This window comes from Cygnus olor, chromosome 6 (assembly GCF_009769625.2).
Source record: "Cygnus olor isolate bCygOlo1 chromosome 6, bCygOlo1.pri.v2, whole genome shotgun sequence".
Taxonomy (NCBI): Eukaryota; Metazoa; Chordata; class Aves; order Anseriformes; family Anatidae; genus Cygnus; species Cygnus olor.
In genome coordinates, this window is record NC_049174.1 from 39187246 (window position 1) to 39200385 (window position 13140).

Consider the following 13140-nt stretch of genomic DNA (forward strand, 5'->3'; position numbering starts at 1 on the left):
TTTGTTTGCTTGTTTGTTTCGTTTGGCATTAGCATTCCCTAAAGATTTTGACTTAGTGGTAAAAGTGCTTCCAAAGCGTTTGTGGATCAGACACACCGATAAGCTTATTGATGGTCTGCCAGGTAATGTTGGTAGAGGAAAATCAAACACAGGACGTGGCAGCGCGGTCTTTTACCCGTGGGATTGGGCTGGGAGGGTTGCTCCTGATGGGCAGCCTTCCGTGGGGTGGATCAGCTCTTCCCATGGGAAAAAGGGCCTGGAGGCAGCCGGGATCTGACAATTTGACTCTCCTCTCGTTGCCGCGGCAGAGGGTCAAAGCTGTTCGCTACTCAATCTTTTCAAGTCAGTGATCTCCGTAATACTACCAAAAAGAAGCATAAAAGCTACTTGGAAAAGGTGTTTTGCACAGTAAACCCTAAGTGATATTTTTTAAGACGTACTCCGTAAGGAAATTGCTTGCTACGCTCGTTTTAGCTTTTAAACGCCAGTACAGACGGAGTAATTCATAATCAGCAGCAGCGTGTGCTTGCTGATTGTTGCCTCTTTTACCATGCGTGCATTCTGAATGTTTAAGAAACAGATTACAGTGGTGGTTTTTTTAATCCTCTAGATGCGGAGGTTGTTATGGTTTTGTTCTGTGATTGAAATATATATATTTACATCGTGATGACTTTGGTATGAAAACCTGGGATACAGGTTTGGTATTTCATAACATGTTGGAATGGTTGGGTTTGAAGCATGCTGCACTAATGAAGTATCCTGTACTTCCTAGGAAGAAGGTAAGGCAGAAAATAAAAATGTGATGAAATGACCATAGTATCGTTATCTGGAAAAAAAAAAAAAAGTTGTGTTTGGGTTGAATAAATAGCAAAGCATTCAAGTAGAAATATTTGTTGTGGCTTTAAGCAATTAGAAAACCAAGTTGGATGATATACCTGGTATTAGAACTTTAGTGACAAGATCTTTAGTGTCTCGGAAATATTCAGTGCTAGCAAAAATGTAAATTCGATTTTCTACGAAAAATTGGGTCAAATTGAATATTTGCAGTGTATCTGTTTGCTAAATATTCCTTCCATCTCTGGTGTTATGATATATACTTAGTCCTGATTTTAGTATTTTACCACGCAGCTTCGTGTAGTTACAGAGCCAAGCAGCGTGGCCCGGCTGGACTTCAAGTAAGGAAACCATACAGAATTGTAACAGAACTCAATGCGTTTCTCAGTCACGGACGTGTGTAAACCATGGCTGCAATGTGATGTGATACTGGTGGGCTTTGAATAAAGCAGCGAGAATGGAAAGGCTGGTTAGGAAATTCCTGATTAGTTTTATAATAAACTTCAGGATGGCAAAATCTCTTTGAAATTTTATCTTGATGAACCTTAGCAAACAACAGAACACCGAATCTTGTAATGAAAAATAAGCTTTGCAGATGGAGTATGTAACTCTTGCTTTCAAGAAGAATGAGCAAAATTTTTCAGGCAGAGGTAAATTTGAGTCCCTGTAACGGTACAGTGCAAACGAGCTGGGATTTCTAATGAATTTCCAGTGAATTTCCAGTGGAGCATGACATCCTCTGCAGCTGTCGTTGTTGTCTGGGCTGCAGTCTGGAACCCTTCACTGAAGGTATTCTGCATGTTTTAGGGAGCACAGTTTTAGTAGTGGGTTTACTATAAGGAGAGGCAGCAAATTTACTGTCATAATTATCACCCTGCTAATAATACATTGATAAATTATTTTCACAACAATTTTTTTTGGAGGCAATATGTTTTAATGAAAAGTTTCTGATTTCTATAGAAGAAAACTGCCACTAAGAAGTTTTTAGCCAAATCCAAAGCATTTAAGCAGAAAATCAAATCAAGTCGGTATGTCGCCTACTGCTTCGGCCGCATTTCAGTGTGGGTGCCTTGTTCCCCGTTTCATGGGGAGGTGGAACTGACCTCCTGCCTTTTTTGAGGAATTTGTTCCTTTCCATTAATGTTGTGTTTTTCATGGAGGAGGACACTGGCCAAGCTTCTTTCTGTGCTTCTCCATCATCTCTGTGGCTAGGCTGACGCATTTATACAGTCTGCTCCTGGCTGCTTTTTGGATAAATTGGTGCCCTCAGCCTTCAGCAACCAGAAAGAGGCAGAATTTATTTCCGTAAACAAAATTTGCAGCTTGATGGACCAGCTCGTCAAATTACAGTCTCTGCAGAGCCTCATCCTTCCTCCAGAGAGTGATGATATAGCAGAGTTTAATTACCAGCCATTAATTCCACGTATTTTATGTTCCTATTACGCATTACATAAATATTCCTTATGGAATGTTCCAAGAGGCATTTAGCAGCACGTACAAGGTGTAGTGGTGTGCATACGTGTACAAAGCAGGATGGGGAGGTTCCAAGAAGTACTGGATGGAAGTGGTGTGGCTGCACAGAGGTGCAGGGTTGCTCGGAGAGGCAGCTGCAGGAACAGCAGGATTGTTTTTCCCATGCTTGCTTTCTTTCTGGTGGTATGTCTGAATGGGTTCGACTGTGAGGTATGTTCTCTAAGATAAAATTCTACCGAATAGGAAACATAAAGAGCAGTATAATCATTAATTCCCTTCCCAAAGCCAGGTGAGAGGAGTCAGCAATTCTGCTCAGACATGAAAAAAGGTATCTGGTAATGCGTTGAGCGTGCACTTAGCGCCGGTGCCAGTGCCACCGCCTGTTTGGCTCCAGGGAGGGTGCTGCCTACCCCAATACATGTTAACCACCGAGGCTGTCATCCTTCGGAAATCATGTTGGGCGCAGAGAGCTTCCGAATCGCCACTTAGGATGCCAGAGCAGCCCTGGGCTGAAGCAGCCATCTGATAGTAATTTCATCTCGCCTGTAATCGCAGCGAAACCTAATTCATTTCTTCTTGTTGCAGCATATAAAAGTGCTGCTTCTGATCAGGGGGAAGGATGAAAACACATCAAATAATACACCTAAAATGTTCTTTGCTCAAATGAAGCGTAAACTAGAACCGCAGAAACAAACCTTTTAGTAAATTTCTGGGAGATTCTTCTAGCAAGCACTGATGTCTGGTTTGCTCAGAAAAAAATCACTTTTCTCCTTAAGAAGTAACTTGTTTTACTTCCTGTGCATTGCTTTAGAAAGGGCTTTATTCTCCTAGCACTCTTTGTCGCAAAACCAAATGATTTAATTACTGTTCAGCAAGCGGAGCCGTCGTAAGTGCCAGTCTTTAAGGACAGCAAGAATCAAAATTTTCAAAATACTTTTGCTGCTAAAGATGAAAAGTGAAAGCGGTGGCAGAAAAATAAAACCAGGACTGCTAGGTCCCTTCCCTAAGGCAGACGGTTCGTGTTGGACCAAGGGCGGTGTTTCAGGCACTCAGCCTGATGAAGGTCACGGCCAGCACCGGCTGCTGCCCACTTGTGCCCGGGCAGTCCCGGCCAAGCCCTGCTCTGTCGGGACGTAGCCGTGGCGCTGGGGTTTTATTATTCATGAGAGTAGCGAGTAACGGTTATCGCTGGCGAAAAATGAATCAGTATTAATTATTCAGCCTGAGTCAAGAGGCTGATTTATGGTATGAATGTAAAATTAGTCACAATTCAGGTTTTCCCTTGTGCAGTTGGCTGATGCAACTTCCACATAGCGGGTGGGAAGCTGGACTCTGCTGCTCAGCTGCACGTTGGGGTCGGAGGAGGACACAGGTGATGCTTCTGTCATCCCTTTGGTGGCTGCTTGCCTCAGAATAACAGTTATAATCGCTTGTATGCTTGGGATGTTTCCTTTCTTATTATATACTGTTTTCTAAAAAAGTATTCTATTATTTTGTTCCTTTTTTTGTGTGTGTGTTCTTGCGTGAGGTGCTAGGATAACATCGTTTTCATTAGAGTTCAATTGTTGTCACTGTGATGTCAAATTTCTCAAAGTTAACAAGATTCAGACCTGATAACGAATTGGCTGTACAACTATTGCTTAAAACTAATCTTTAATTGTAACGAGGTTGGGATGCTATATTTTTCAGGATTATTTTGGAGGCAAGAAAATGAGATGGAGCGACAGGGTTTTTGGTTTGTTTTTGTTTTTTTAAAGGACAGGTTTATAATGTAATATGCCTGATAGTTGGGACTAAATTAAAAATAAAAGTTGGTTAGAATGACTTTAATTTACATGTCCTTCAAATACTTCCAGTAGCTATAAAAGTGTTGTCCAAACCTTTTGTTTGCAGGGTCTCTCTGGGAATATGGTGCTGTGCGTTGTAATTCTAGTGTATCTCTTGTGAATACTCACGTGCTGTCAGTGTGATTCCAACTGAAAGCTGGAAGTGCACAAGTCTGTTTTTATCATGTTAGAAAGGAAGCGGATATATATTCAGATCCAGATAGACATAAAATCTCACAGTTTAGCATACAGAAAATTCTGACGTGTTGTTATTGTTCTGTATTTTTTCTAACATTCCTTCTCGAATGCCCAACTTGTGGAGCCCTGTTGGTACAAAATAAAACAGACACCCATGTATTAAAAGTTGGCCTTTTGCTATCTTGTATTCCAGCTGTTATCTCTCGAAACCAAGAAGGACCTGGAGAGATGGGAAAGGCTGTGCTCATTCCTAAAGATGACCAGGAGAAAATGAAGGAGCTGTTTAAAATCAACCAGTTTAACCTTATGGCCAGTGACTTGATTGCTCTAAACAGAAGTTTACCAGATGTGAGACTAGACGGGTGAGTGCCCAAGGTACTGTACGACTCTTGGCACGGGGGCCACAAGCAAAGCCGCACTGGGCTCCTCCTCATTTCAAAGCATCAGGGACAGCCTGGTTGATCCCAAGTGGGTGTTAGCAGCAGTGCTCGCCTGAAGAAGCTGCTTGAAAAGTCCAGGGTTTACCGGTTCTGCATTTGGCTTCTTATACACACATTCTTAGGAAAAGAGTTACTGCATCCATCACAAATGTTATGATCCTATGCAATTTATTTTGTGAATAGATGAAAATTGTTAGCTTACGGCAATCAATTTACATTGTGGCGCATAACAAAATGCTGTTTTGCATTTTTTTTCCCAAGGAAAACTTTAAGATTTTAAAATAATATGAAATACCAATGTTTACTGTGTAAATTTTCATAATTATGCTATTGGCATTTGAAAAATGGCATTAAAAGTTGACAGTTTAACTCTGATAAGAGGACACTACCAATACTAGCAATTGGCGTACAGGAAGTAATTTTCTTTTAGTTCTGTCCATAGGCATTTCTGGAGTAATCACAATTTTAAAGAACCTTTTTCAAAATGTGCCGTCTTTCAAATCTGAAGGTTTTAAAGTTTGATTATTTGTTTGTTTATTTATTTAAGTCTTTTAACTTACAGCCATCGTTTTTGGGAGATGCTTGAAGTTTCTGTGTCGACTTTGAGACTGTGCAATACAAACTATGCAAACTATAGTTATGAATACAGATGCCTATTGTTGACTTGCCAACGTGCATAAAATACCTCCTTTTTACAAGACGTACTAAAAGCAAAACACAGAAACCTAGATGCACTTAGGTGTCCCGTGTGTTTTCAGCTTGATGGGAATTAAAATATCGGAGATCCTGTATAGAAGCTACTGTCTGAGCAGGTGAGAAAGCTCGTGAACAGCTCTGCTGTCTGAAGGCTCATGTGTTCACAGCTGGGTAGACACCAGTTATGCTGCACTGTCTTCTCCAGTCTCTCAGCTCTCTGCCTTAAAACAATTCTCCCCATTCAAACCAGCTGGAGCCTGCACTGCTGGTAATGTAATGACTGATGTTCTGGATTCCTTAATATGTTCTTGGGAATTGATTTATGCATGAGCGTTTGCAGGGTTTATGAAAACTTTAAGGCAAGCTATATATCACAAAAAACCCTTAATATTTCCCATTATTTTACAATATGGCATTTTAAGGATAATTTTGTATCCTATCATTCTAGTTGCTGCAGCTTGTAAGAAATGCAAATGTACAGAAATATTAGCGTAGTTGAATGTATACAAGTTGCCAGGTCTTCTAAAGTCTCCCATTATTTTTAATTTCTAAGCTGAATTGTCACTTAGCTGAAATCCTTCTTATTATGCTTTGTTTCAAATTAAATTCTTCAGGTTCCCATCAAATTTAAAATCAAGCAAGTACTTTTTTCCCCCTGGATTTTATTTGTAAGTGTATGCAAATAATAGAAGCGTTGCTTTAACAACAGACCTTATTCACAAGCAACACAGGCGATGCTTCTCCGGAGCATGATCATTTGTAATTGGTTGATGCCAATTTTCCATAAAGTAATACCTAAGACTATTGCCAGTAAAGATGTACTTCATGTAATGAGAGCATCAGAAAGGCTTTATTGCTTTTTGCTTGTTTGCTCTTCACTGCTTGCCCTTCAGAAGAGCGCTGAGTGCAGTCGTGATGAGCTGCTGGAGCTGGCTCCAGTGCTGAGGTGGTTCCAGCAGGCGCAGGAACCTCGTACGGTTCTGGGAAATGAGGGGGATGTGGTGCGCTGCTGGCCCGGCTTTTTCCTTACTCCTACCTGATTGTTTTCTTGTACCACGATGCTCTTGGCAGAGGGCCCACGTACATTTAAACCACCCAAGTAATGGTCAGGTCAGCACGACGTGATCCTCTCACTCGAGACCTGAAGCAAGAAACAGGACCGAGTGTTGCGCACGCTGGAACGAGGACAGCAGTGCTTCTCGGTCTGCTTCGAGGAGCTTTTTCCTTTTCCTGTCAGAGGTATTGAAAGGAAAGTGAATTCTGAATAAACAAGTAAAATGAATGCCCAGTCTAAGAGGGAGATGAGTTACTTAATACTGAGAGAAATCAAAGTGCTTTTCTTTGATGAAAAGAAGTTTCGTATTCTATCTGTGTTGAAAAGACAAAGTGTTGCGGGGTTTGGAAAAAATAATCATTTTCATACTTTCCTCTTCTGACAGATGCTTTCTGTACATATTCTGTCTTTAAGGAGTATTAAATTGTTCTCAATGTTCTCACTTCATAATGCTTTACTATTAAGGAAGAGTATGATTTTATGGTTAATGCATTTAGCGTCTGACAGAAATAACTATTTTTGTTGGTGGGGGATGGAGGCATCCATCTGATTAGCACTGGGTGTCTAACTTACCACACCTTTTACTCAGAAACACAAGCTTTTCTTTCAGAGGCCAGGAAGTTCTCTTTGGCAAAATTAGATGAATAATAATAGATGCAGCGACCCTCAGTCTGGGCCGGATTCACACCAAGGTGCTGGAGAAGGGGCTGGGTGCCTCCTGCTCAGTGATGGCACCGCCGAGCACGAAGAAGACAAGCGTAGGCTCAAAGCAGAAAATGATGTGTCTGAATTCCCACGCCCCCTCTTCAACAAAAAATGTACACTCAGCTTGTACATAGGTCGTCTGATGACTGTGAGCTAATGTAGGATTTACATGGCACCCACAGTACTTGTGTTTGTAAAATGAGGGAGAAAAATGTTAGACTTCTTTAAAAATAATAATTAAAAAAGTCATCTCTCTCTCTCCCTCTCTCATCTCATCATTCTCCCAAACAGGGATGTTTATGAATAGACCTGATGTGAAGTCAATGAGAGTTTGCTTAGACTTCAGCAGGAATGAGGTCTCTCATCGGGAGATCACAAAATCCACCTGCTGTGTGCTGTAAAGAATGTGTATGCCTGAATTCCTCTCCATCCCTGCTTCTGTGTTGATATTTTAATTCCCTCTAATGAATGCAACTGTCACGCTAACTGTTTAACTTGCTTCCCATTATGCCTAGCGTAGTGCACCAACGAGTGCCATTCGATTGCCTGAGTTCTGTTGGTAATGGCCAACTTGAAGATTTTAATCAATGTCAGATCTGATTTGAACTAGCTAATAATTAAACCTTAAGAACAGTTTAATTCAACATAGAAATGTGTAATTTTGCTTCTAAGTGTATTCTGCAGCAAGAGAGGAAATCTATCTTTTATGAATGAATAGCTGCAAGTGCTATTCTACAAATTGCTAAACCATTATAATTGGACTTTCTTAGCATGGAAATTTAGGTTAAGTTAGCTGTTGTGCTCTGTGTGTGTGTGTGCTTACGAGCGTACATTTTCTGATCAGAAACTCACATAAGAAAATAGTTCTACTTTTCTGCTCTGGAAAACCTTTTTTACCAACAGCAGTGTGGGGTGTGCAGAATTTGTTTATGCCGATTATCGATAACCACAGCATTTTAGATGCTGTATAGAATCAAAATGACTGAGCAGGGATGTAAGCTGTAATGAATACCTGCGTCATTAATCTTTGCACTGTCTGAAAATCGTCTTAGATTATCTTTGAAAACTTTGAGTGGGCTGTGGTTAGTTCTGACTGGCCTTGTTGGCGTCATGTTATTGAAACCCCTGAATATTAAGAGACTTACCATAACCATGTTTCTTGACTTCTGATGAAGGCAGGAGAATCCATTATTCAATTTCAATAAAAATTCTTGATATTCTTAATAAGCAATATAGTTTTCTGAGCAGTGTGATAAATGAATGTTTAGTATCTTTATTTTGGTTAAAGAAACTGCACTTAAAATTATCCATCAGCTTGGGTTTCCAAAACAAAAGCTGCAGGGAAGCTTGTCCAAGCCTGGGAACGGGGAAAGGCCTTGAAAATTGTCATGTGTCTGAGAAGTAAAATTTGGTCAGAAATGCTCAGTGCCTTCTGGACCAACCATAGCAAAACAAGACCAAAACACTGTACAGTCTGGGGGAAGCAGGGTGTCTCCAAAGTTCATTGCTGAGAATCTCTTGTGTTGAGTTGCTTGATCATTCAGAACCTCTTTTTAAAAAACGATTAACAAAAACTTGCTGGTTTTTTTCTGTAGTGATTTTCTGATGAGTTGTTTTTTTTTTTTTTTTTTTTTTTTTTTTTTTTTTTTTTTTTTTTTTTTTTTTTGGTTCATCACACATTGTGAGGACTGAAAATGCTCAGCTGTTGCTCTGATGCTTTTTACAATGCAAAAATCGTGGTTATTTCTTGCCGGGTTATTTGGTTTGTCCCAACTCCCTGACAGCTCTGATGCAATTTACAAGCTGCTGGTGCTTCTTTCTGACATTTCACAATGGGAAAGGTGAGGAAGAACTTCAGAACTGATTTTCGCAACTCTGGAGGGAAGATTCAGTAGCAAATGCCTTAGGTGAATATAGTTAACAAGGTCTTTTGTGACTGCGGTCTTAGTGAGATTATTTTTGGTATCTGGACCATTATATGAATGTATTGCTGTCACTGCATGTCCAGAAGGCCTCCTAGAAAGTGCATGGTACGAAATTGCAGAAGCAAAAGGAATGCTTTCATTGCTGTTATGCTCACCCTCACCTTTTTCTCAGCCGTAATTCTGGCTTAAATGCGGTGCTATGGTTTTGTGCTGGCTCCTTCAAATCCAGAACCGTGATACACAGTCATGGGGTGGGAAGAAGAGGCCCTGAAAGAAGTGGTGTAGAAGTAGCAATCACTGCCTGTGAATATCTGTGAAAGTCCTTTGGTGCCTCCGACACTCTGTTCCTGGGCAAGAAGCTTTGATTAGATTTTTTGGTAAGGCCACTACTTGTTCTTCATCCAATTTAGCCCTGATAAGGGAGGGCAAATTGTTGTGTTTTGTGATGTTCACATCTAATCCGTTTGTCCTGCACCATCAAATATCGTATTAGTGCTTTTTCCAGCTCTCAGTTGCGGTGGTTAAAGTACCCGAGTTCCTTTATTGCCAAGTTTTGTCTGCCCACTGCTTCGTATAATTAAAAGCTAATTTATGTTTTAAGATTTTACCGTGAGTGTAAAGTTATGCATAGAGAAGCTATAAACCACCCATGAACAAGAAAGGTCAGGGAGAAATCATAATTAGTTTCAGCTAGAAATTATTTTTAAATGACAATTCAGACATTATTCCACTTTGCCTACGTGGGGCAGGGAGGGGGGTGTTTACCTGGGGAGACTGCCAGTAGGGAGGAAGGTACACGCAGGTAATCTGTACAAGATCGAAGGCAATTCCCAATGCATAAATTAGCTAAAGGCTTCTTAGGATTAAAAAATGAATATTAGTTTTCCAGCAGTGAGAAGGATATGCTCACAAGGCAACAGATGGCTTCTAAACTGGTTTTCTGAGTCTTTCACCTGTGCTTTTGTATCACAAGAGGCACAATTACAAACTGTTGCTGTTTCCCCTTTGCTGTCCTGTCCCCCATAAAGCTGGGGTTCGGTTCCATCTGGCTTTATGCTGTAACCGTGTACTGCAGCTTCCTATGGAGGGGGCTGGTGGGGCAGGGACAGCATGCCATCACCCCCATTGCCTTACCTGCCCTAAGGGAGAGAAGCTCCTCTCGGTTAAGCTTCCACATAAACGTTTAAGTTGGCGCTTCCAAATTACGGCCTCTCTCAAAAGCATCCTGGTATATTTGGGGAAATTCTACCTACACTCCGTTTTCTAACAGCGTGGCAGCTGGTGTGTCTCAGGACAACCCTAAGGAGCCATAGGACCTCACAGGGTGTTCTGTTCGTTACTTGCATTGTAGCCAGGCCCGCTGGATGCCCGAGAGGGTGCATCTGCACCTGCGAAGTGCTTGCAGCCCCTCCTGTGCTAGCCTGCCGTCTCCTTGGCTTCCCCCACTCATTAACTTGCAATTCCCCTACTGCAAAAGCAGTACCAAGCACCACGAGATTCTCATGCGCAGGATTGCTACTGAAATTAAAAATGGATTGGTGGTGTTGGGTTGATTACCCTTGGAGACCCCTACTCTCTGCCAAGCATGCCGGAGCTGCGGGAGCACGTCTTCAGGTGGGCTTGGGATCGCTCCCGCGAGCCCTGCTCAAAGCCAGCAGTTTGCTTTACTTCACGCCGCTACTGCCTAGCAAAAAGTGCCCTTCTTCCAATTACTTTATCGGAGTGACACCTAGTTATTTGTGGTTTTGGCAAGGAGCGAGCGATGCAGAGATGAGGATGTTGTGCGTGTGCCAAGTGGAGCCTGCTGCATGTGAGAGAACAGCCACGGATGCAAAGGGGAGGTGTCGGATCCGGCACCGCCAGCAGAGCGCCCCCGCGGAAGGAGAGCAGAACATGTAAATGCTCAGTAGGGTGTATTTGTACAAGTTGAAATTGAAGTGGCTTACTATTGTTGATCTGAAGTTGGATGAAGCTTCTTTACATCTGGAGGTGCACAAAAGTGGCAGAAATGCTGCTACAAAGGACTGCGTGTGGAGGCTGTGCAAGCGTTTTTGGCTGTTGGCCGAGTTCTTGATGCTTAGTGGTGGCATTTGTTTGTAGACACTGATACACATGAATTTTTGAAGACGTCCTTTGTTCAAAGAACTTCCGAAGAGTGTGATTTCCAGAAATACAAACCTACTTCTCGTTGGCATGCTGCTTTATGTGGTCTGCAGTCTGCTTTGGAGTTGGGCAGTTAGTATGGGGACATATGGAATAACAGAACTCCTTACTTAGCTGTAAAGTAGCTGAAAATAAATTTCAGTGCCTGGGAGCACTACTGTCAGCTTAGGGGAGTGGCCTCACTGGAGAGGCCCCAGAAGTCATTCTACTTCAGTGTAAAGAATGATCTTATTTGTGGAAAAATTGCTCTAAAGCAGGATCAAAAAGAAGAGCTATTTCCTTTATTGATGGTTTCAAGTGACTTTGGATATTAATAAACACTTTAAGAGTTTGTATAAAATGAAGGATATTTAGTTCCTGTGGCAAGCACCGCAGTGTTATTGGTCAGGTATTGTTCTTGGTTTCCTTTAGTCATGAATTTGCAGACCGTCTTGGAAGCCAGCCCCAGTGGCCCCTTACCTTCGCTCCTTTCTCACGGCGTCTGCAGGACAGCTGGCACGCAGCTTGTCCCCAGAGGCTTGGAAATGGGGACGGTGATTGGAGCTGCGAAGGTGGTTGATTGAAGACGTTGATTTACCTGGCTTGCTTGTCTTGTAAAACTCTGTTGCTGTTTCACGTTTTTTAGGGTTATCCACATTACGAGGATTAGCATGTTCCTAGTTTTACCGCAAATACCGTAAATGACGTAACAATGACAGGTTAAACTGTTAGGTACTAGTCCTCACGCGGTATGCACTTTGGGAGGATATGTAGTATTTAAACACAAAAGATGCATATTTCTGCTAGATAATCTTGTATCAGTTCTGCTTTTCCTTCGGCGGCAGCCCCAGGGCAGCGCCCCCATGTACCCCCAGACCGGTCCTGTCCCGCTCCGGCAGCAGCATCCACCCTGGGAAGCGGCTGAAACCCAATTTGCCGCTTTAATAGCGCAGGGCTGCTCAAGCATGAAATTGCTTCCTTCCTGTAGAGCCGTCCCCTTTGCCTGGCAGGGCAGGGCTCGGAGACTGCCGGTTGCTGTGATTGCTGCCGCTGGCCCAGCCGGTTGTCGTTCAGCTTTCGTATGTACGTGTTAGGGAAACGTGGGGATGAGTCTCGAGGTTCAACTGAGAAGTGAGAATAGCCTGCAAAATTATATTCCGCAGCAAGAAACCAGCCAATCATAGTTTCTTTACTAAAATAAGAGCCCTTAGTGGTTAAAACGCATGGTTATGCTTGTTTTTTGTTTTCTTTGAAGAGGTCAGGGAATGGGACAAGCAAATGCCATCTCAGCCATGCAGGGTGATAGATGCTTCTACAACCGGATCATCAGTTTAAATGTGTTTCTGCGGGTAGTCGAGCACTGAACGTGGACAGTGAAAGCATTAAGGATCCCTGGTTCAGCTTTTATCAGCATGTATGTAGGGGGCTTCGGCACTGCAGGTGTGCGCATCGCAGCATTCTGGCTTCGCTGAAACAAAAACTGGCTGTGAGGGAAACTGACAGCTTTGGATGGGCACCGTGATCTGGCTTCTGGGCTTCCAGTTCTGCAGTGCTTGACTCGGGGTGTGCTCCAGCGGGTCCCTGGGAGCGCAGGGTGCAGGAGCAGTGGTATGCCTGATGTGCTGCCTCGGCGAGCCACCCCTGGGGGGGGACTTCTTCTCACCTGTGGTCGCTCCACGGTGTAAAGCAGAGGGTGCAGACCGCCAGGATTGCGGGTTATGTCCATAAAAGAGAAGTTTCATGTGGGCTCAGCCCATGGAAGAGGCTGCTGTAGAATGAGAGAAGCAGCCAACTGCTCTGAATCCAGCACAGCGGTTCCCTGCCTTGCAAAAGCACAGCATCGAGGC

At 42.7% G+C, this 13140-nt stretch overlaps 1 protein-coding gene across 1 annotated transcript in view; it reads left to right on the forward strand.

Moving 5' to 3' along the window:
• GALNT13 (polypeptide N-acetylgalactosaminyltransferase 13) overlaps positions 1–13140 on the forward strand; it is a 124324-nt gene that overhangs the window by 38558 nt on the left and 72626 nt on the right. The window contains exon 4 of the mRNA XM_040561509.1: positions 4525–4693. Coding sequence (XP_040417443.1) covers positions 4525–4693 — 169 coding nt within the window. The remainder of the gene's footprint in view (positions 1–4524; positions 4694–13140) is intronic.